Genomic DNA, 22,904 nt, shown 5'->3' with positions numbered 1-22,904 from the left:
CTGTGTGAAGATGCCCCTGCTCCAAAGGCCTGTGTATTAAGTAAAACTTTTCTATGAGTTCAACATGTGATAAATTCTAGGTGAAATGAGCTGAACTTAGACAAAAGGTGATGAATTTGTTGTTGCTGCTGCTGTAACATGTCATGCATTTTCAAAATAGGATCATCTGTTAAGCTGGCATCTGTGCATGCATGGGAGGACTATCCTCCATTACATTTGGGGCCTAACTTATTTGGCTGCAGCTCAAGTCACTCTACAGTGGAATCAATGATCTGAGCCCTGAAGCCTTGTTTTGTCTTTCATTGTGATACCTGAAGCCAGCAACAGTGCTATGCAAATAATGAAGACTTTGAGTGTGGTTGCAATGTCTTTTTAAAAAGGAGACATCTAAATTATATCATCAGTCAGTTCAATTAATTCTCTCAGTATCTAAACCTTCTAGAAGTTTTTCTATTCAGGTTAGTGCCAAAACACTACAGTCTGTTTTGGAAAATACTAGCAGTGACTTGGAAGAGATTAAAACCTGATTTGAAAAAAGATGCAGAAAATAAGCTAGGAAATGGTAAGTAGTAATACAAGGTATATGAAATCCTGGGCCTATACGTGTAAGGGTGTTCAACATAATTTAAAAATTTTGTTGTATTTTAAAAGAAGTTACCATAAGTAGTAGCTGGCTGTTTTGTCTCACTGCTTGATTCCAACTCGTAAATTGAAAGATCTGGGAAGATAAAGAGTAGAAGGAAATAAGGAAGGTGTGGACTGTGGGGTCTCTCTTGCACAGAAGAGGTGTGAGCTTTTGCACAGTCATTTCTAAATGCTTCCATGGTTTCAGAGTTCTGCTGCTTCACAGGTTTCCTTAAAAGATATTTGGTAAGAGCATGCCAGCTAATCATGGTAGGCTCAATCTGGAAAATTAAAGAAGCAGACTTCTGGTGGAAGGGATGTAAGCCAGGAGCAGTGGCATGCAGAAGAACAGTTCAAATAAGTCATGAAGATGAGAAAATAGTGTGTCTGGCAAGGTGAATACTGATGGTAAGATTTGTAAATATAGTGTGGAATCTGTGTATCTGTTTATCTGTTCAAACTGATGTTGTTATTGTTGCAGATGCATCAAGAAAGCAGAGTACAGGGAAATGGGGTTTATGTGGAAGAGTGGTAGAAACATTGACTTAGTCCTAAAAGTAAAGATGAAAAGGTTTACACAGAATTAGATGGGAAGAGTTTTTAAATGTCCTGAAGAACCTGAACCTTGCATTCATCTCCTTCCTAGGAAAGTGCCTTAGAAGAAGCAAAGCAGTGTATAATGCACTGACATCTAAGCTGTGCATTATTTTGGATCATACAAACTTGTCAGGATAGCTGTTGCCTGCATATTGTGCTGATTGATGTGCTTGAAACGTGTAGGGACCTTTTCATGTGGAAATATGCACTTTAAATCATATGATTGGTACTTCACCTACTGTGTTCAGACCTCCCTGAACCTTTGCTACAGCAGCCCCTCTGATACAGGTTTAAGTAGATTCATCAAAGCATCTTTGGAAGCAGTGAGTAGCTGGCTTTGGCAATGCTGCAGTTTTGCCACACCTAGGGGTATGTTTGCTCTATTGCACTGGCAGTGCCTTGCTGGTAGGAAACCACTTCCATGCTCTTAAACATCTTATCATCATCTTTAGATGGCTTAAATAATTCTGCTTTGTCATGGGAAATACATCAAAATTATGTTAGCTCTTTGGATTCAAGGATGACTTAGAGAAGGGGTTGATGATGCAACTGTATGCTTTTACTTTGTCAAAACCCTATCTTTTTCTTGTCTAAAGTCATTTTGGAAAATATTTAATTGGAAATGACTTGTGAAAAACATTGCTACTTTCTGATGCAAGTGGGATCCTTTAGATCCCTTTGACTAAATGTGCTTTAAAAGAGTTTTTATAAAAAGAGGTTTAGCCCCTGCAATTTTCCCTTTTGTGTTGGGTAATCTAGTTTTGAGAAACGTCTGTGTGATTTATTAGCCTTTAACGTATGGCTGATATAATTAGGGCAGGTATCCCTGTGCTCCTCTCTCAAGATTTATAACACAATCTGTTATTCACTCACTCTACAGCTCTGCCAGAGCTGCGTTCAGTCTGAGAACGAGAGCATCCTTTCCCAGAGTGAGGAAGCAAACACTCTGTCTGCTGATAGAAAGCAGCTACTAGGGAGGAACAACTGTTGTGATACACTGGAGCCGTCTTCCTGAAGGAATTCCTTTTTTGTTCCTGCAGCTTTCAGGCTTAAATTAATAACCTTTTTCTGGCTATTTAGTGCACTCCTGAACGGAGGCATACGATCGGCTGCTCAACTTCATTTGCCCTCTGCAGAAGCAGAGCTGAGCAGCACCGATTAGAGGAATCTGTGAAGGCTGTTATCTTTCTGCATTTGTTTTGTGGGGTTATTTTGGGAGAAAAACTTATGCTGTATCAATCTTCTTTGCCTTTGAAACGTATAAAGCCTGTAGCTTGCAAAAGCAGTCCTGGAAGAGAGCATGCTCAGAAAGCTGGCAAATCATTGTCCAGTGACCGGGAGGAAATGATAGTTGCTCTTCATTTATAATGCAAATTCTGAGGTATCTTCAGAAGTGTGGCAAACTTAAAATGATGGCTGTGGTGAGAACCTCTCTTCAGAAAGTTGTGGTGTTGTTGCATCGTTTACAGAGGATGGCAGTTTCTTCTCCCCGTTACCAGAAGCTTTGTAAGGTAGGAAATGTAAGCCCTAAATGTCGAGTGTGTGTATTGCTAACTCTGTTGTCTTTCTGAGATAAAAAGAAAAGAAAGTGAGCATGGGATGAGTGTCAGAATCATCTTGGCTATCTAGTGTATTTAAGCCTGTTATGCTTTCCATGTGTGTTTTGTTAAAAAATACAATAAGAAAACAAAACAACCCTGTGCTTGTCAGAGTGATACATTTTTTTTAGAAAAGTGCTCTCTTGCCCATCATTTAGGTGTCTGGGAGGAAAATTATGTTCACTGAGATTTTTTTTTTTTTTGTAAAATGCAACCAGTTCTTTTCCTAGGGAGTTAGTTACTTCTTGGTATATGTGATTCTTTAACTCCTGTGTACCTATTATGTAGAATAACTGTTTTTCCATGCCCAGTGTTATTTTTCTTTTGAGCTTTATGAAGCTTTTAATTAGGAATGAGTTTGGCAGACTTAATACACAGCCATTTATTTCTGCCTTCACCGACTGAGCTCTTTCAGTTAAGAAAATCAAGAAAAGTTTGAGGAAAAGCATGTTGACATAGGCTACCACTTAGTGCTGGTTTTGATGGTACCTGTTTTGGTTGCTGATTATTTCTGTTTCCAAAGATGGTGTTTACATTTTGGTTTTTTTCATGTGCTCACTAGTTCTGAACCTTAATACTGTGGTGATGATCTAGGATATCTAGTAAAATTCACTTTTAAAAGTAGTTTTGATCACTCACCAGATTAAAATAAGTGAATAAAATTAATAAACTTCTAACTGATCTGTAAACTCTGTGAGTTAATAGTGCTGCAGTGTTGATGCCTGTGTGAGGTGGTCATACTGTGCTAATATTATTGAACTTCTAATATAAGGATTCTGTCTTAAAACTTTGCAAAATTGTAAAATTTGATAGGTCTTCAGCTATAAAGATACTGACATTACATAAATTCTATTTGGCTGCCTTTGAAATTGTTTTTCTCTTCTTGCTGCTTATGATACTTTAAAAGTGTCTGTGTTTTTTGATGAAAATACGTCTGTGTTTTTGCATACAAGGTGTGCGAGAACCAAAGTCTTGTTCTGATGATCGAGCAAAGCCACCTTAACTCATCCTACCTGCTTCAATCTGAGATGTGCTTTCTGTTGTGAGGAATTTAAAAATTACATCAAATGAGAGAAATCCCATCCTTAGAGTAGGGTTTAAAAGTAAGGAAAAAGTATCATGCAGAATGTTGTTCAGTGAAGCTTGTAGATGAAGTTCTGGCATATGGGGCAGAACATTTTCTTCAGACAGCTGTTTCAGCATGCTTCAGTTTACCAAGCTGTACCAATAGATGCATCTTCATTATAAAGAATGAGAGACAGTAGTTTGTGTACATACAAGCTGCTTTAACAAACGTTCCTCAATTGTTCTTATCTATCAGTTGTCAATAAACAGCCTGTTTGCTTTTGTGAATAAGGCAAATTTTTTTTAATAATGTAAACATATAGGTTATAATTACCTGTTTAGTTACATTATTTGTATAAACTTGTTTGTAAAATGTTTGTCAAGCCGCTCTTTAGTGACTCCTGCAGTTATAATTATTTACTAATTATCCTGAGAGCCTAGTTAATGGATGTATACTTAATTTGTTGAGTTTAAATCTACCCAAGGGATAGTGAAAAAAATCTTCTAAAAGGCTGTTATGAAAATACATTTTCTGATTGAGAACCCATGCAGTAATAGCCTTGGGAATTACACATTGCTTAAAATTACACAGTGTATTTTTTTTTTTTTTTTTGCTTTTAAAAAGTCATGTGGCTTAGTTTTTCAGATATCTGTGTTTAGTTTACTGGAGGTAGAATTGTTAGTCTTTTTGTAGAGTTAAATCAGGCACAGGCACTAATTGAGGCAGAAAAAAGAAATGGTTTACGATCCCAGTCACTTCCAGCAGGTGTCAATGTAAGGCAATGATAGATGGAAGTCTGGTGATGGAAATGTTAATGCTTAGATGAGAAAATGTATGGAAATTACTAAGAGCAACCATGACAGCAAGTCAGGAAGGATTTCTTGTAGTGCCCTGTATACTCCTGTCTTTGGAATGTCAGATGTTTGTATGTGTCTTGTGCACTGTCTGGATACACTGGTATAGTTCAGATCTGCAGAAGAGAAACTATTTACTGTAGTGTGTAAATTATTGCATTGTATAGGTAGGTGCTTCATGAACTACATCTAAATGTTTCATGTGAAGTGTCCTCTGAATCGCAACAGAAGGCCAATAAAGTATTTAAGACAAATTCTTGATGTTTAGAGGTTTTTTTCTTTAACTGCACTGGTTATTAAAGAAGTAGTAAGGCTTTATCATTTAACTGTACTGAGAAAAGTCATGATTGTTCCTTTTAACAGCCTCATATAATAGTAGCAATCAGCTTTTCATAGTCCACATTTTTCAAATTTCTTTATAGCAAAAACAAAAATAAACACTTTGTTGACATCCTGGAGCATGGCTGAAAACCACAAAATCCAAAGTTTAGGATATTTCTTCTGTTGCTGCTTTCTCTTTCACAAATTTTTTTCTTACCAAGGTGAATTTTGCCAGATAGACCTTTTCACTTGTTGCTATTTGATTCTTTTACCTTGAAATTAGTGGCATAAGAGGGCAAAATGTCTGCGCTTGCCATTTTGTAGTCAGTATGTAATAAGTTTTGCTTTATTGTTGCTAGCAGCTTTGTTTCAAAACTCTTGTGTAAGACTTAGATGCTGATAATGAACAATTAGAAAACTGTTGTACGGCTGTCGTCTGCTCTATGTTCTTGCTAATATGATCCTTAAAGAAAGACTTTTATAAGTAATATCCAACTAGCTCAGGCTAGAATGAATTAATAACAGAAAAAAATCATTTTGAGGTACAAATTGATGCATCTTTTCTGAGAGACCGGAGCTACAACATTACTTACAAAAATAGAGAATTGTGAAACTTTCTCTAACTTCCCTGACGGAAGGTAAAGAATAGTGCATCTCTGGCAGACAGCTAAATGATTACCTTGAAATATATATCCTGCTTGTGTAATTTGACTGTGTATTTTTAAAACACACTGCTAGCATTCAGGAACTGGAGCATTCTTCCCCTGGAAAACAGGCTGAGGGACAAACCTAGTTGCTGAGAGGGTTTTTTCTCTTTTTTCTCTAATTTTTTAAATTAATTCTTTAGAAGAACCTGCTTAAAAAAAAAAAATTCAAGTGTCTTCATGTAAAATACTCAATTCTCAAACCTGATCCAACATGAGTCTTCATGTGGCAACTTCGGTGAGTTCCTGACTTCCTCAGCTATGAAATGCATCAGAAACGTGTCTCCTGAGGTATTTTTTTAAGAATACATAACTTAAAATGCAGTCCTCTCATTTTATGCTGTTTTTTTTAATGGCCAGTGTTAAATTTGTAAAACTGCAGGAAGTTACAAGCGCAGTGAATGCTGGGGTCAGCCAAAACCTTTTTTTGCTCTGATACTGGTGATGCATTCCAAAATACATTTACATCATGTTGAATTTTGAGAGTAGCAGCAAAGTCTCTGTTCCTATGAAATTTTCAAAAAAAAAAAAGTAGTTCGTGGAGGCAGCCCAAAAAAAAAAAGCCTGGGAGGCTGTGTTGAGAAATGTGTAGGCTAATCCTGATTCCAATGAAGTCAACAAAGATGTAAGGTTTTAAATGTTTACATGACTTCAAGTTGATTTAGAAAATAAATCATTTACACTTGACATATTCAGGTATAAAATACGGTTAACCAAATGTGGGTGAGGAGGAGCAGCAATGTAGTACATTCATTGGACAGCAGAAGTGAGACCTAAAGTTAATTTTGGAAACATGTTCTGAAGTAGGCTACTGTATTAAGCAGGTTGTTGATTGGAAAATGGAGCAATGTCGTCAAAAGCATTGCTAAATTATGCAGACGGTTTCTTTTTTTAGATGAGCAAGTTAACTCCAGGCTGCTTGATATGGTTCTAGTTGTATAAAGGACATTCTAATTAGATTTAGATCTACAAAAAAGCCTCCTTGAAGGGAGGAGGTGAGAATTAAAGGGAGCCTTGGATAATAATGACTATTATCTACCCTAATACAATAAGGCTAGGAGTGAACTGATAAGAAAAAAATGGCTATTTTGAAAAAGGAAATGTATTAAGTAATATCTAATGATCAGCCTCTCAGGAGTTTAGGATTTACCATTTTAGAAAACAACTGAGCAGTGTAACTGGAAACCACTCCACCTCAGAACACCCACAGCTTGTTTGCAGTGGAGTGATTGTAGAAGTGGTTTTCAGTGTCATTTCTTGAGACAGAGTATGTACAGGGCTGGGGCAAAACATGACGTGGGTTCTTGATAAGCAGAATAGAGCTGGCATACAGCTAATCAAGGGCAACAAGGTACCTTGATGGTGTTTAGAGACAGAATATAAACCTTATTTGCAAGGAACGTGAACAGGCTAGGAATGAGTGTCAGTCACTGATCATTCAAAATGAATGAGATGGAATAATTTCTTCGTGGATTTGGATTAAAAGTTGTAAAGATGAAGACTGGTGGACAACACTTGAAATGATAGGCATCTTGAAGTCTTGGGAGGTGACAGTTGATTTGCTTCTGGCCTTTATTATAGAATGATCACCGCAGCTAGAGAAATAATGGAAGGCTGAAGGGAGAAAATTTGTAATAACTTTTAAAAAATGAGGTAAGTTAAGGTTGGAAATGACTATCCAGTGAGTCAAAAGCTGTGAAAACAAGAAATATGGGCAAGAAATTAAATTCCAGTTGGAAATGTAATAACTATAATGGAATTCAGTTCTCCATTGATATCAAATTGCACCTTTGTGTATACTCTGTCAGTGATGGACAAGCACTATTAGGGGCTTTGGTGTGTAGGCAAGATGCTGTTAACTGTTAGCATGTTATTTACTGATTGATTTCCTTTGGACTTTCAGAGGGGTCTAGTAAAAAAAACCAAAACAGTGGGATATTGGAGGGATATTTTTATGTTTTGATAGGTCAGAGAGATATGAGATCCTCTGAACTTCCATAGACATTCTGGCATAGTGTAAGTTGGTTCATGAAGAAAGATGTGGATTCTGGTTGTGATTGGAGTTGGAGTGTAGAAGAATGAGCAGAATTTCAAAGGGAAACTTGAAGTTAAGTTACTTGGAAAACCTTTTAATAGTGAGACTTAGGAGCTTATTGTCTTTCCCCAAGGACTCCTGTGTCCTCAGTGCTTAAAGAAAACATTTCCCATTGCAGTGTTTTACTTCAGTAAGGCAGTTCCAAGCACAAAAGACAAGATGGTGACTGTGAAGAGCCATCCTGAATTTTGAGAAGGATACCCAAGCTGTTTGCTTTCTGTGAGAAAGTTGTTACTGTGTCTTTGGATGTAGGGAAAGCAGTGCTGTTCTCTGATCATGATTTTTAGAAAGACTTTGAATGCAATCTTTCACAGCCAAATCAGAGATATGGACAAGACAGATGACCCAAAATGTGGGAAGAAAATGTCTGGAGCATTTGTGTTCCTCAAGGGATGGAACAGACTGGTACAGTTTATGAATTACAGTTTATGAAACAGACTGGTACTGTTATGAATCCAGAGTGGGACAGAGTACACTCAGCAGGTTTGTGAATGATACTAGACTGTGGAGGAACACAGTGGAGGAACAGTTCTGTTCCCATTCCTTGGGGTCTCAAGAGGGAGGGATGGTCTGACAGGAACCCCATGAGTTTTTTCAAAAGCCCCAAAAAAGCTCAAAGCCAGTTTTTACACCTGAGAAGGAGTGATTCAATGCATTGGTACAAGTGTGAGAAGGATTATAGCCAGACAGGAAGAAGTATTTATGTTTTTCTACTTAGCACTCATGAGGTCATGTCTGGAATACCACAGTTGGTTTCAGGCCCCCAGTTTGACAGATAGTGAGAGACTGAGGGGGAGAGTGCGGTGCTTGGAGCACAGGACATGAGTAGAGCAGGAGGAGAGCTGACTTCATTTAATTTGGAGGAGAGAAGGCTCCAGGAATTTCCAGCTGCTGTCATTGCATACCTGGTGAGTTGTTACTATAAAAGATGGAGCCAGGCCCTTCTTGTAGGGGCCCTGTGGAAGGAAAAGAGCCAGTGGGAATATGCTGCAGCAAGGGAATTGGGTGTAAGGACAACAATTCTGCACAGGAGATGTAACTGCACACTGGAGTGGGCTGCCCCAAAAAACAGGCTGTTATATTTCCATCTCTGGTGGTATTAACACTTGTAGTGGATAAGGCCCTTAGCAGCACACCCAGCTTTGAAATTAATTCTTGGAATTGGCAGGAGGTTTGACCTCCAGAGGTCTTCCAACTTGTGATTTTTTGTGATTTTCTGTGATTCTCTGTGCTAGTGCCCTATTAGCTTATAAGTGAAGACTAAAATAGTCAAAACAATAGAGCAGCAGTTTTCAGCTGTGGGCTGCTCACTTCCTATGAAAATGAGCTTCATGATTTTACTCCATGTGAAAAAATTCTTCCTTCTCTGCTGAATTTTGATCTAAATTGGGGCCTGCTATGAGTCTGCTGAACAGCCACAGCATGTACTCATTTGCAAATCCTTTTGCTGTAGTCTAACCTCAATGGTGGTAATACAGTATAGTCAGGCACTTGGTGCATATCTGAATTATGTGCCTATGATTAGAAGGCATTTTAATATAGCATAAAACTTTGTCATCTAACCTTCCCCCTGCTTCTACATTTTCAGATAATGTTTTCAGAACTAAAGTAGAAGACAGAAAGGTTTTGCACATCTTGAGTGATGGGGCTGACCTAAATGAAACCACTTTGTTTTGCCATTTGTCTAATTAGGATCAGTGCCAAATAAAACTGTATAATAAATGGGTACATTATTGTAAACCCTTGTGCTCTCTAGTCCTTTATGTATCAGGGAGCTTCTCTAGAAATAGAATGGTTTCTTTAAGGTGAAATAAGAAGGAAAAACAAAATGGGAGAAGACATAAAGCTTCAGAATTTCAGTATTCTTAAGTGCTGCACCAGTCATTCCTATTTGGAAACAAAATGCAGCTTAACAAAAGTTAAGATCGGTTCTAGAATATAGTGCCTTTTTTAATAGCATTTTGTAGTAATGTGTAAGGGAGGAAAGGAGAGAGGAGATAAGAGAAATATTTCAGGACAGGCTTCTAGAATCCTCTTACATTTATTTAAAGGCAACTCTGATTTTTAAGCTGAAAATATTTTGCTATTGCAGCAAAAATAAATCTAAAATATAAGGTAGTTCTATTAAAGCATGAATGTAGCATTAATGAGAAACTTGACTTCCATGAACTTCACATGTTTACAGGAGCTGGATCAATATTTGATATGAGACCCTCTTGCCATATCATTTTGCCACAGTGCTTTTTGATTACTGCTATTTTCCAGGAAGCAATTTCCCCCCCCCTCTTTCCCTTAGGGCTTAATTACCCATCCCAAATTCATGAAGTTGTGAAGCAGTAGCTGCCTAGAACAGCATAGTCCTTCACCAGTTTGTGTCTAGAGAACTGACAGTTTTTTCTTGTCTTCTTCAGACAGATCATTTGAGCTTATTTTTAAGAAAAGCTGCTCTCACTAGGTAGCTGGGAAAATAATGCTGTTTGAAGATGTTCTGTCACTGTTAGTTGTCAGGGACTCTGGAAGAGTTCTGGCCTCCTTTTTGCCTTCCCCTCTGTTTTTAATCAAGACAAACTGTAAGAGACATCATGTTCCAAAGTTGCCCTGAGAGTTTTCTATTTCATATCCACTGCTTGCAGACCTGCCTTGGATTCTGGCTGCTCTGTGATGTTTTCATGCTGGGCACTTTTGATATACTTTGGTGCAAAGGATTTTACTTCAAAGCAAAAGTGACTTGCTCAGCCCTTCATAGTTGGGTAATTGAATGTGGGTGGAAGATGTCAGTGGTGTTTTTGATAATTGATATCCTGTGTTGCACTAAGAGAGCAGTTTTTCATAGTCGCAGAGTAATTCTATTTACTTGTGGTTTATGCTACATGGTAAATATGGTAGGTGCTGCAAGTGAAGTAACAAAGTGAAATGCTGCTCAACTCAAGTTGTGCAAGGGGAGGTTGAAATTGGACATTAGGAAAAAGTTCTTTATGAAAGGGTGGTCAGGCATTGGAATAAGCTGCCCGGGGAAGTGGTGAAATTAAAATTCCTGGAAGTGTTGAAAAAAATGTGTGGATGGGTTGTGTAGGGACATGGGTTAGTGCTGAACTTGGCTGTGCTGGGTGAATGATTGGAATTGAAGATCTTAGAGGTCTCTTCCAACCTTAATGATTCTATGAATCTGTAGATGCTCCTCATTTGCTGATGAGCCCTGTATTTATGAGTACAGTGTTGTGCTAATAGGGCAAGAGTTAGTTTTGCTGCACTGGTGTTCCAGATTTCTGACCTGAAGAAAGCATCCTTTCTGGGGAGAGGTGGAGACTTGGTTTTCAGTGCTTGCTCAAATCTTGGCATTTTTGCTGAGACTGCTGATCAATTAGTGCTAATTGTGCTGGGTTTTGGGATATGATCCTAGAACAGTCATCTGAGGTCAGTCCTTTCTGTCACCTGCTGTTTTTGGACTCAGTTCTTGAACTATGATTTTTTGCTTTCCTAATTTTTTTTTTCTTTTAAGAAGGGATGCATTATTAGCCCTGAAATAATCACTCACCCTTCACATTCAATTTTGGATGTTCCATATCAAATATTGGAAGTCTCTTGGTTATTATTCTCTCTTATTTTTTGCTACAAAGAGGAGTATTCTTTTGCTGCAAGTTCCAAGACAGCAAGCAATTTGAAACAAATGTCTTTCTCTTCTTTCTGTTACTGAAATTAAACTTTAAATTTCAGAGGTTAAATGAAAGTTACTCAATATTTGGGATTCTTGGGCACCTCTGAGAAGGATGGAAGCATAATAAAAGTCACAGATTACACAAACATCTCCTTTCCCTCTTTTTTCTTTATTAGTAAGCAGGGCAATTTTCTCTTTTGGAAGAGGGGGAAATGCTTTCAGAAAGAAAAGAGGGAAGCCTACCAATGATGTTTCACTTCTTTGCTATGTGTTTGCATCAGGAGTTAAAAGCAGTCCCCCAGCTATTTCAGTGAAATAGCTGTATATCAATTTGTAGACCATTATCTTTCACTTCATATAGCTCAGCAGTGTAATGATAAATTAACTCTGACTTTCTTTCCATAGTTCTCAGTAAGAAGAATACAGTCTTAAACAATTAAGCTTTTATCTGTAAGCAGATAATTTAGCCCAGTTGTGGGAGACTCTCATCCCTTATAACATTGTTCCCTCTATATTAACGGTACTTAAAAATGAAATTAAGAGAGATAATTAAGAAGGTTCAGTTGAAGAATTTGGGTCTGGACATAACCTTCCATGAGCATTGTCTCTAAGTGAGCTGATGTGATAAGGCACTTACACAGGATTAACTAAAATTATTTATATTTAGAAAACAAGTGGATTCTAGAATTTTTGCACTGGGCTAGTATTTTGATTAATACTAATTTTGTCTAAACTTGCTTTTTACTGGATGTCTGAGTTTGTCTTACTTTTACATGAAGTCTTGAAATTTATCATTGCTTCTCAGACTCCATAGGATGAGGAGACCAGTTTTGTTTTAGCTGAAAACAAGTGTGTTTCCTCTCCTTTTTTTCAGTGGCAGAAGTATGGTAATGATCTCTTCCATAAGGAGAAACTGTCACTCTGCCAGCAGAACCTGAATACACATTTTGCAAGTGTTTGGTTGTGACTGAAATGGGGGATGGAGGAGAGGGATGTTCTTTCAAAAAGCACTGAAAGTATGGGTTGCCTTTTAATTATGATGTCAACTATTGTTTTAACTGGAAAAGAGTGCAAAACAACCCCAAACTAGCTTGTGGATTTTGTGATTGTGGAGAAATTTTTGGGAGTTGTGAACGGGTTCTAAGGACTAAAGCAGTTTATCCATTGGGAAAACCTCTTGTTTAAACTATCACTCCACAGCAGTCCAAAGTATAGCCTAGCTTTCTGCACTTCAGGAGTGCTTTTGGTTGGCTAAAGCAGCCTCACAGATTGACAGTACCAGATAAGTTTCCAACTATGGATTAAAGTCAATTCAAGGTAGGAAAAGTGTCAGAGGGGAATAGCATTGCTGGAGCTTGCAACATGGTTTAATTTTGACATTGCTAGTAAGTGCAAGAGGAGAGTAGCTTCTCTTACTGGCTTGGGTAAAATGGCAACCAGTTGAGGTTGTCTAAAGCTACTCACCTGTTCCTGTGGCATAGAAGGTGATGTGCATTTGGGAACACAAGTAGTTGTTGGTACACATGCTGATGTTAGCAGTGATCAGAAGGGTGTCTCACTGCAATATCCTATGTGGCTGAAGAGCAACCAATTTTTTCCATGCATTTATAATGTACCTTTGGTTTTAGGTTAACAGATAATCTTCATACAAGAAGAAACATGAAGGAACATTGTATGGAGTAACAAGTAAGGCAGAGAAAATATGAAAACCAAAGGAAAGATAGCCAATGTGTGGTAGGCATCATAGAATCACAGAATGGCCTGGATTGGAAAGGACCTTAAAGATCATCTAGTTCCACCCCCTCTTGCCATGGTCAGGGACATCTTCCACTAGACCAGGCTGCTCACCATCCAGCCTTGACTATTTTCAGGGATAGGGCATCTACATCTTCTCTGGGCAGCCTGTTCCAGTGCCTCACCACCCTCATAATGTAAATTTTTTTCTTAACTAAGCTTACTGTCTTCTCTTTCACTTTATAACCATTCCCCGTGTTCTGTCGCTATCTGCCCATGTAAAATGTCACTTTCCCTCCTTTTTTGTTATCCTCCTTTAATTTCTGGAAGGCTGCAATGAGCTGTCTCTGGAGTATTTTCCAGGCTGAACAACCTCAGTTTCTTAGTCTGTCTTCAAAGGAGAAGTGTTCCAGCTTCCTGATTGTCTTTGTGTTCCTCTTCCTCTGGACCTGCTCTAACAGGTTTGTGTGCTGAGGGCTCCAGACCTGGATTCAGAACTCGAGATGGAGTTTCATGAGGGCAGAGAAGAAAGGGAGAATCCTCCCTTGACCCACTGGCCACACTTCTTTTGATGCAGCCCAGGATGTTATTGGCCTTCAGGACCTTGCTAGGTCCTCTCCAGCTTTTCATCCACTGGGTCCTCCAAGCTCCACAGGGCTGGAGTCAGTCAGCTCTTCTCCTGCTCTGTAGTCATATCTGGGATTGCCCTGACCGAGGTGCAGCACCTTGCACTTGGAATCTTTTATCTTTTTAACGTTCTTGTGGTCCCACATCTCAAGTTTGTCCAGGTCTTGCTGTATATTGAATTTAGGAATAAGCCAAGGGTATGCTTTGGCCCAAGACTGTATGATTCACTGGGTTAAAAGCATGTTAATATTTAAAACTCAGTGTTCCAATTCAAAATTTGAGGAGATAATGAAGATTTTGTTAGTGAACAAATAGGCTTTAATATTACTGAGGTCCAGTACATTATTGAGAATGTGTGTACTCCGTGGAGGATCATGGTGGTGGTGTTGAAATGTAATGAACATGATTTTAGAAAAAAAGAGACATTTAGGCTGAGCAAAAAAATTAACAGCTGTAAGGGAGAAGAAATTAAGCCATCTAATGGTGTTACTTTTGCATATTTCATTAACTTGGCTGTCAGCATGCCCACTGTAAGTTTCTTGTGCCAGGTGAGTGCTGCCAGAAGTTATGTCAATCTGTGTGTAAACAACCTATACCATTTTTGAATCAAGGACAAAGAAACCATATATGCATAGAATATACCTATCTTTTTCTTGTAGGAAATCAAGGGAAATGAACTTATCTGGTAGTTGTTTTGATACTTCTTGAATAGCAGATCTAGAACAGCATGCAATAAATTTTAGAATAGAAATGAGAAGGTGTAGGAAAGCTCCACACTATATATTTTCTAGGCTTTAGTCCAATTGCATAGGACATGTTGAAAGGGAGCTGTGATTTAGATCATCTTAGAAAGCCCAGGGCATAAAGCTAAGTATAATAATTTGTCTTGTTTAGCATTGTTTAATTTGATTATAAAATATGTTTAGATTTTATGACTGTTTTGGTATTGTCCCAGCATCTTTCAGGAGATAAGTCTTCGGCAGTGGCATTTGTGTAGTGACTTGGGGAAAAATAAAATGAGATTAAAGACACTTTAGAAAGAGAAACAGCTGGCTTACAGTTTGTAATGATGGTATGAATTTCGTAGTCTTGTTTCACCTAATAGTGATTTACTGGGATGGTTTTTGAAGTCAGAGTCAAACACACTGAAAGGGAGAGCTGGCAGTCAGTCATGGCTGCACTTTAGAGTATTGTGGCTTCAGTTTGTAAGGGAGCCTGGAACTTGTACAGGCAGGGTGGCCAGAATTAATGAACCTGTTAAAAAGACATAAAATAGCACAACTAGGCACTGAGCTACAGAAAACACCCATCTCCCCAGTTGTTGCAGCACTGTATGGTTTCTTCTTCTGATGCAACATTTTAGTAGATGCTCTGAGGTGAAAGTAGAATAGATTCCTGTTGCTACAGAAGTGTGAGAGACTGGGTGACATGAAATAAGAGCTCTGCAGAATCTCTCAGTGCAGGAGGCAAATGAGCCAAGTGCTGACACTTCTGTTGATTTTTTTTTTTTTTTTGTTTAACCTTTCCCCCCTTCCCCAGACCCCTAAACATTTCACCAACAGAAAAGGAATGCTCCTTGCCTCTGATACAGCCCCTTCTAAGGCTTTGCTTTATTTCTGTGATTTGACTGCTTCAAGCAGCAGGACTGTCAGGGTTTGCACAAAGTGCTAAGAGATAAAAGAAGCTACACCTTCTTTTTGTTTGCTCTTGTGCTGTAAATCTATGCAGATACACAGGCCATCACTGCCTGTGGCTTTCTTTTAGTAAAAGAGAGTACATTTTAATTTTTCTCAGTGTAAGAACAAAGGGAAGTAAATAAGGTGCTGTTCCTTCTGATATCTTGTGGCTGATTTTATTCTTTATGATTTGATCGCAGCAATGGGAATTCTGATACCATGCTGATATCTCCTGTTACTGTAGCTGCTTTTGGCAACTTCCTTTGCATTATCATTTGGCATTAATTTTTATACATGCTCCTGAGGAAAATGATTACTTCCTCTTCCCAACTTTTTTGTGAAGTTCTGCAAAGTGGTCACCTGTCACTTAAAATTCAGTGCGTTGAAGGGCCACCTACTGATTCCTCTGCAGGAGGTACCCCAAATACTTGGTGTTTACCTTTTGAGGGAGGAGGAAGCCCTCTTTCCTCTTCTCCATGAGCACTTTCTCAGCTGATGTAACATAGGTGGAGATGTAATTGTAAACAAAGGAGAATTAAACATTTTGTTGCTGTGTGTTTTGGAGAAACCTATTTCTGATTTTTCTAATGAAGAAAGGCCATGGCTTCAAAGTAGTGTTATTCTATATATTGTCCACTTGTTATATTTGCTACTGCTATCTGGTTTCACTAATAATAACTTTGAGATTTGACAAGGAGAATACTGCAAAGGGTTTTCCTGTGGCACCATTGTTTTGTAAGTTCTTTAAGGGTTAGACTGTCTAGAAAGTATAAAATTGCAACTGTGCCTGTGATCACAGTGAAGCTGTGCATGGAAAGCTGGTCCCTTACTCAGTCTTGGCTGTCATAGATGTGTGAATGAGGTGAGCTGTGTAATTCAGCCTGAGTGATAAAATGGATTTGATTTAAAATGAGACACATAGTGCTGTGGAGGTATGTGATATGACTACACCCAAAAGGGCCTTTGAAATTGCAAATAGAATTTAGCAAGCAACCTTCCTAAGAACATCTGTTCCTGATGATAGGCAAATACATGCCAAATTTGCTACTGGAGTTTAGAGAGAGGTATAAGTTGGGTACTTGTGGTTCTGCCCCAGCATTTCCTTTTGAAATTTTAATGTGTCAAAAATATTTTTTGTTGAGGTAGAAGCCCCAAATTTTTTGGCTTGCATGTGGAAAGATGAGCTATGTATCCAAGGGTTGTGTGATACTTTAGATGGCATTGGAGATGGACAAACTTTGTTTCAGATAAATGAATGATTCTGGAAGATGCTTCCCTTATACTTGAAGACACTTGCCTTGTATTTGGGGAATTCAGAGATGTACATATGAATTCAGTACAGAAAGATCTAGTAGGCATTTGAGGTGACATTATCTTCATGTTTCTAGTACATAAAGAAATAATCTGAGTGGTGAGAAACAGTGCAGATAAAAGCACAGAGGTGTGCTTGTCACCTAGTTTTAGTTCAATGTTGAAGTCATCTCTTTCTGTATTACTTAAGAATGTTTGCCTGGTCTGTTTAAAAAAGTTTTTTACAGTTCCTTTTAAGACAAATCAAGTCACCTTTTTCAAGATATTAAAGCTTTTTTTTTTTAGTATTTTATTCTGATGTGCAAATTAAATTTTATTACTTCTAATTGAAAGAAGTATAAGGTCCTTCAACTCACCAGAAACCTGAATTTACAGTTCAAGAATGTATTCCCACCCTAGTTTGCACATATTTCAATATATAGTGAAAGACCATTGTGCCTTCTCCTTTCTCATTTACTCATTGGCTAATTTGCACCTTATTTAACTGTTTCTGGGAACTAGTGAAGTAAAGGTGAATGACACTTACTACTATTCCTATATTCCCAAGGTTTGCTATCCTGTCACTTAAGCATATTAAGTTAGCCTGAAATGATTCATTTTGACAAATCATGTTGACTGATGCTAATTTTCATCTTATACATGGAGTGCATACTACTTTCTCTTCACAGAAATTGAAGTAAAGCTTATGGACAGAAAATTCTTAGCTCTTTCTTTAATCCCTAATTTAAAGAGAAGGGTTATATCTGCATTTTTCTGCCATCTTCTGTTGGTGCTTGGAGATAACTACTAATAGCTCTTGGACACTAATGGCCTATTTCTAAGTATTATTTGTCAGATTTAATAAGTTATACATAATTTGAGAAAGCCGCACTTACTACTTTTGGCCTTTTCTCCTGTTGAAGCTCAGCTTTTTGCTACTTCATCTGGGTGGTTAAATAATTATCTGAAACACTATATTCCTCATTAGTGAGATTGGGAGCAGAGGAAAGTATTGAACATTCCTTCCTTCTCAGCATAATTACTTAATAGCTTCCCTTTGTGGTCTTGTTAGTGGCTTGAATAAAAACACACTATTTTCAAAAAGTAACGTCATAGATTAATACAGGAATTAGGGTATCATTTATTGAATTTGTCTCTCTATAAAGGAAATTAACTATTTCCTTAGTAGTGTGTTTAATTTTAAAATAATACAGTAATTTTGTTATTGTTGTTGATAAAAATAACAGCTTGTTTATGTATTAAGAAGTTGAGTCTGCAGGCAGTGAAGCAAACTTTGGCAAGATGGTATAGAAGTGAGTCTGGAAATAACTATGCAAACTGCATAACTATGCAGTCTGATCCCAACCTTAAACTTCAGGATGTGTGTTCCTACATGAATGCTTGAACTAGTGTGTATATCAGACACCTTTTCCAGTTTCTGAATATCTAGTTAAAAAATAACTGATTTTATGATATTAGGAAGCAGGGACCTATTTTGGACAAACACCATCTATATCTTCGCTCAAGGATTTGTCAGTGTCTTCATACTTGATGGCAAGTGTGGAAATGAATGATATCTAGTAGTAATGAGACCTACCTGTCACTCTGCCAAGGAGGGCTGGTTACATAAGGGTGTCTGTGTAGATCTTGCTGAAATGATAACATGTCCAGTTGGCACTGAGAAGAAGGCAGGGATTTTGCCTCAGTGACATTCACAATGAAAAAGATGGCATTTTTGGAACGTTTTTTTTCTAATTGGAAACTGAATATATTGTGGAACATGTTTTGACAGTGAATGGTGTGTGGGAAGCAGGCATAAAGAAGACTAAAACCATAACAAAATCTCTTTTCTGATCACTTTAAGCATGGATAATTTAAGTGGACGGAATTACAAAGGATTATGAAATTGTGCATTTTTACCTTTAAAGACTGTGAAAGACTTACTACTAAGTAGCAATTTTTTAAGCAGATGGTGACTGTTTGAAGGCACTGTATCATCTTTTAGGTCTGCTTAGAGAAATTCCAAAAAGCTCCATAGTGGCTCACAAACTGTGTTTTTCTGGAATACACAATACAGATTAGACATGTACAGCTATTTAAGAAATTATAACATGAAAAAGTAAGGCACAAATGACCTTTCAATAAGGAAACTGAATAATAATGAGGAATACTGAAGGCTAGTTTAATGAGCTTTTTGATAAGAAGAATACTTGTATGTGCACAGAGAATACTTGCTTCTTCTGGGATTGGCAATGTATCTTTGGTTTGGAACTTGTTAACTGTATGAAATCTTTGTTTGGAGGTCCAGCAGTGAAAATAAGGGTAAAGGAATGGATAATATATTTCTAAAGAATGAACAGCAAGAAGATCCAAAAGATTCAAGTGATTAATCTGACTGTACTTTTAACCCGATCATGCTAACTTGAAAATGCTTTGCTGTTTTTATACCTTCCTGTTAGTTGTTTTCTGTTGTCATACGTTTCCTGCTTCACAAGCTGGAAGATAATTTGTGGTGCATCTCAGAGGAGGGTAGTCTTTGGGTTTTTTTTCCAACATGTATCTGTTTTATAAAGGATTAAAATGCCTCAGAAAAGATTTCTCTGCTGAAAGAAGTTTGCTGCTTGTTACTGCTGCCTCTCATGCTGACTTGTGTTGAGGGTCTCTCTTTAGCCTCCCAGTTGTCTGTGTTTCACTTTGAGCTTGGGCTATAGACTGCCTTCATCCTCTGCACTTCTTCCACCGCTGCACAGTCTGTGCTTGCTCAGTGCTCTGCTTGTTGATATTCTTGGCTCCAAGCTCCTGGCTGACAGGATAACACAAGTAATTAATCAGAGGAAGTTGATCATGCTTCACTAAAGTCTTAGGCTTAAACCATGAGGTGGTACCAATAGGAAAAACTGTCAGAGCCCTTCAGTAGGAATTCCTGGCTCATGCCTCTCTGTGGTCTCTTTTTTATTTTTCATTCTGAAAGTGGATTGATGTGTGTGGATACTTAGTGTCTGAGCAGGTTTAAAGCAGCGGTGTTGTGGAGTTTTTTTCTGTGCTTTTCCTCCCACATATTCATGTATCCATTTATAGAATGCTCATTTGTGTATTCTGTATTCTCAACAGGAGATGACATTTTGCAGACTTGAAACAAATGCCATCTTTCTCCAGCTTAGCATGGTCATCATTTTCTGCCTATCTTATTAATTGGCCTTGCTGAATTTTTGGTGTCTCTTGACATTGTTTTACAATTGTGATCTGTGAATGCACAATTAAAAAGCTCTGCATGCAGCAGTAAGATTCCACTATGGACAGCTAAAGAACTATTTAGCTCTCCTCTCACTTTAGGCTCCTCAGTTTATGTACTAAGAATTAATTATTAATTACTGTTTTTCTGTTTTGAAATAACACTATTTATAGTTGGTAATTATGTCAGAATTTATTGAAAATGAAAATAATAAAAACAAGGCTTAAACTTGTCTATCTTAAAGTAGCTCTATGATGAATGCATGGGGTGCTTGCCATCTAAAAAAATGTCGATTACTTCTGTGTGAGGTGTCACTGGAGGTCACTTTTTAGCATCAGGTAAATGAAATTTACCTTTTTTATAATCATTCTGACTTGCTTGGGAATAGGGATTTATATTTTTGCAGCTTCAATAAAGAATAAATTACTTAAGTGTTTCATATTTTAGGGTGAAGGTAATCTGTAAGTGAAAAGCTTTTTCAAGAAAATAAGCAAGTCACTTAACATCATTAACATAAACTGTTTGTCTCCATTTTTCCACTTCTATAAATTTTAAACATGATGAAGAAAAGCTTTTTATGAAAATGGAATGGCCTATGGGTTGCCAAATCTCTGTGATGGCTGAGCAGGTTAGGGTTTTCCTCCCTACTGTGCTATGAAAGATGGTGATTAAATTCACAGAGCTGTGATACTGCTGTGGATTAAGGTGTTCATCCTAAAAAAAAAAATCTGAAAAGCAAAACCACTCCCAAAGGTATCGATAATAAAGTAAAAAATTACTTTTTTATCATTTAGAACTATAGCTGTACAATTCCTGTCAATGTGTGACAAAAATACTGACATATGGTGTTAAAGGATATGAATGGCTGATACATCCACTTCCAGATTCTCAATTTTCCATGCTTTTCTATGATTCCTGGCTTATGTAAGCATATTTCTCCTTTTTAAAGCTCATCCTTGGTCTGTTGTATGGTTTGATGTGTGATAGGTCATCTGCAAAAAAGCAGAAGTTGGATTGCAGTCATTCCATAGTGGGTAACCTGCCAGCCCATATGGAGTTGATGATCAGCCACTCCAAGTCCTGGATTTTCTGGTAATTCATTCCCAGTCATAAAATAGTAACAGTGACACTTATCTTGGATGAAAAGAGATGCTGAAGTGAAGAACTTTTGATAGATGTTATTTTTCCTAAATTTTCCATGAATGTCCTTAATTAAAGTTTAGCCCAATTTAATGTTTTTTAAATAAATGTGTAGGCATGCAGCATGTGTCTTAATGTAGAAAACTTAGTTTAGATAAAACAGTAAGGAACCAAAGAAAGGTGATCTAATGCCTGACTCTTTCCTACAGGCTTTCTATTTTGTATTGTTCAAGGTATAACTTTACACAATGATTAAACAATTCTGAAGACTCACTGAACTCTGGCTTTGGTATTTAAGTACTCTCATTTTTTCCTACATTTAGAAGGTTTGTGAGGAGCAGTCTCTGCAATATTTAATAAACAATAAGGCAAAAGAAAAATTATATAAATACCAGTTTATCTTGATTAATGTTGCCTTTTATCTCATGGACTGCTTGATTCTTCAGGAACTTTGAATGCAGGAAAATCTGTGGGTGGGAGATTGAAATGAGCAAGATCAGATGTGAAAGTGTATTGCCCAGGAAGGCTGGGTGTGGGTAGAAGCAAGCAGAAAATGAGATTGACACATACAAATGGTGACCAGCTTAATGCCTGGAAGTCAGCTTGATTCAAGATGTTTTTACATCATGTGACGACCAGAACAGTGAAAGGGCCCCTGATGCAAGTATTCCCTTGCTTGTCATGGGCATTAATGTGCAATGATTTTGTCCTATAGTTTAACTTTGTCTCAGATTGTGTAATACATTGAAAAGAGGGAATTTTTAGTCTTCTCTCTGCTTTTTCTTTATATTCTAATAGCAAATAATTTTTAATGTATTGCTGTAGAGCCAAGGTTGTGTTAATTCCACTTCATGATTGCAGTTGTGGTTTAACATCTCAGCTGGCAACTAAGCATCATGCTGCCACTTGCTCTCTCCCTCTCTGGTGGGAAGGGGAGGAGAATCAGGGAAAAAACCCAAGCATTTGAGTTAAGAACACTTTAATAACTGAAAAAAAGTAAAATATAACAATGGTAATGATAATAAAGTATACCACTACTATGTGGAGGTATAGAATGTAAGAAAATAAAGAATAGTGCAGAAGGTAGGCTCACACCTGAGGAGTTGCAGCTGTACTAATCACCAAAGATTAGGAGCAGGCCTGCCCTTAACAGGCCACAGCTGTGTCCAATAAGAAGAGGAGTGCTACAAAAGAGTGGGTTAGCTGGGCAAAGAGGGAGTTGGAATTGGTTGGTTTTGCTGTGATGAGAGCTGGAGTTTGTTGGCTGTGCTGTGAAGGAGTCAGTGCTGTGAGGAACTGCCCATGAGACATTATTGAGAAGGTATGGGAGCTTTGCAATTAGTTGGCAACACTACTACTATTATTACTAACTATACAAATACTAGTAATGGTAAAAAAAGACCACAGGGAAAAATGAAGCACAAGTGATGCGCAGCACGATTGTTCACCAGTTGTGGACTAATGCCCAGTCCATCTCTGAGCAGTGATCAGTGGCTTCTCTAAAGTAAATGAAGATGTAAGATTTTAAAAACATACTTTATGGTTGACATATGTATTTGTTTAGAAAATACATGGCCTTTAGAAAAAGTGTGCAGGCAGCTTAATGCAAGATGCCAGTTTCTGCCTAGAAGTCTTTATTAAGTGAATTATACCTTTTGAAATAAAAATAATAGATTTTATTTCTTCCCTGC

General features: G+C 37.7%; 1 protein-coding gene across 9 annotated transcripts in view; it reads left to right on the top strand.

Annotated features, from left to right (window-relative positions):
• The window catches only part of UTRN (utrophin), a 347,871-nt gene that overhangs the window by 159,783 nt on the left and 165,184 nt on the right, over positions 1–22,904 (top strand). Inside the window, exon 1 of one of the 9 annotated variants that reach the window (XM_074537594.1) lies at positions 1,953–2,732. The exons of 7 other annotated variants lie outside the window; for them this stretch is intronic. In XM_074537594.1, the coding sequence (XP_074393695.1) occupies positions 2,589–2,732 (144 nt within the window). In that variant the 5' untranslated portion in view covers positions 1,953–2,588. Of the gene's footprint in view, positions 1–1,952; positions 2,733–22,904 lie in introns of those variants that run through there. One more of the 9 variants, XM_005489187.4, reaches the window with a different exon arrangement.

This window comes from Zonotrichia albicollis, chromosome 3 (assembly GCF_047830755.1).
Source record: "Zonotrichia albicollis isolate bZonAlb1 chromosome 3, bZonAlb1.hap1, whole genome shotgun sequence".
NCBI classification, from domain to species: domain Eukaryota; kingdom Metazoa; phylum Chordata; class Aves; order Passeriformes; family Passerellidae; genus Zonotrichia; species Zonotrichia albicollis.
Note: the sequence above shows the minus strand (reverse complement) of the source record. Positions and strands in the feature narration are given on the sequence as shown.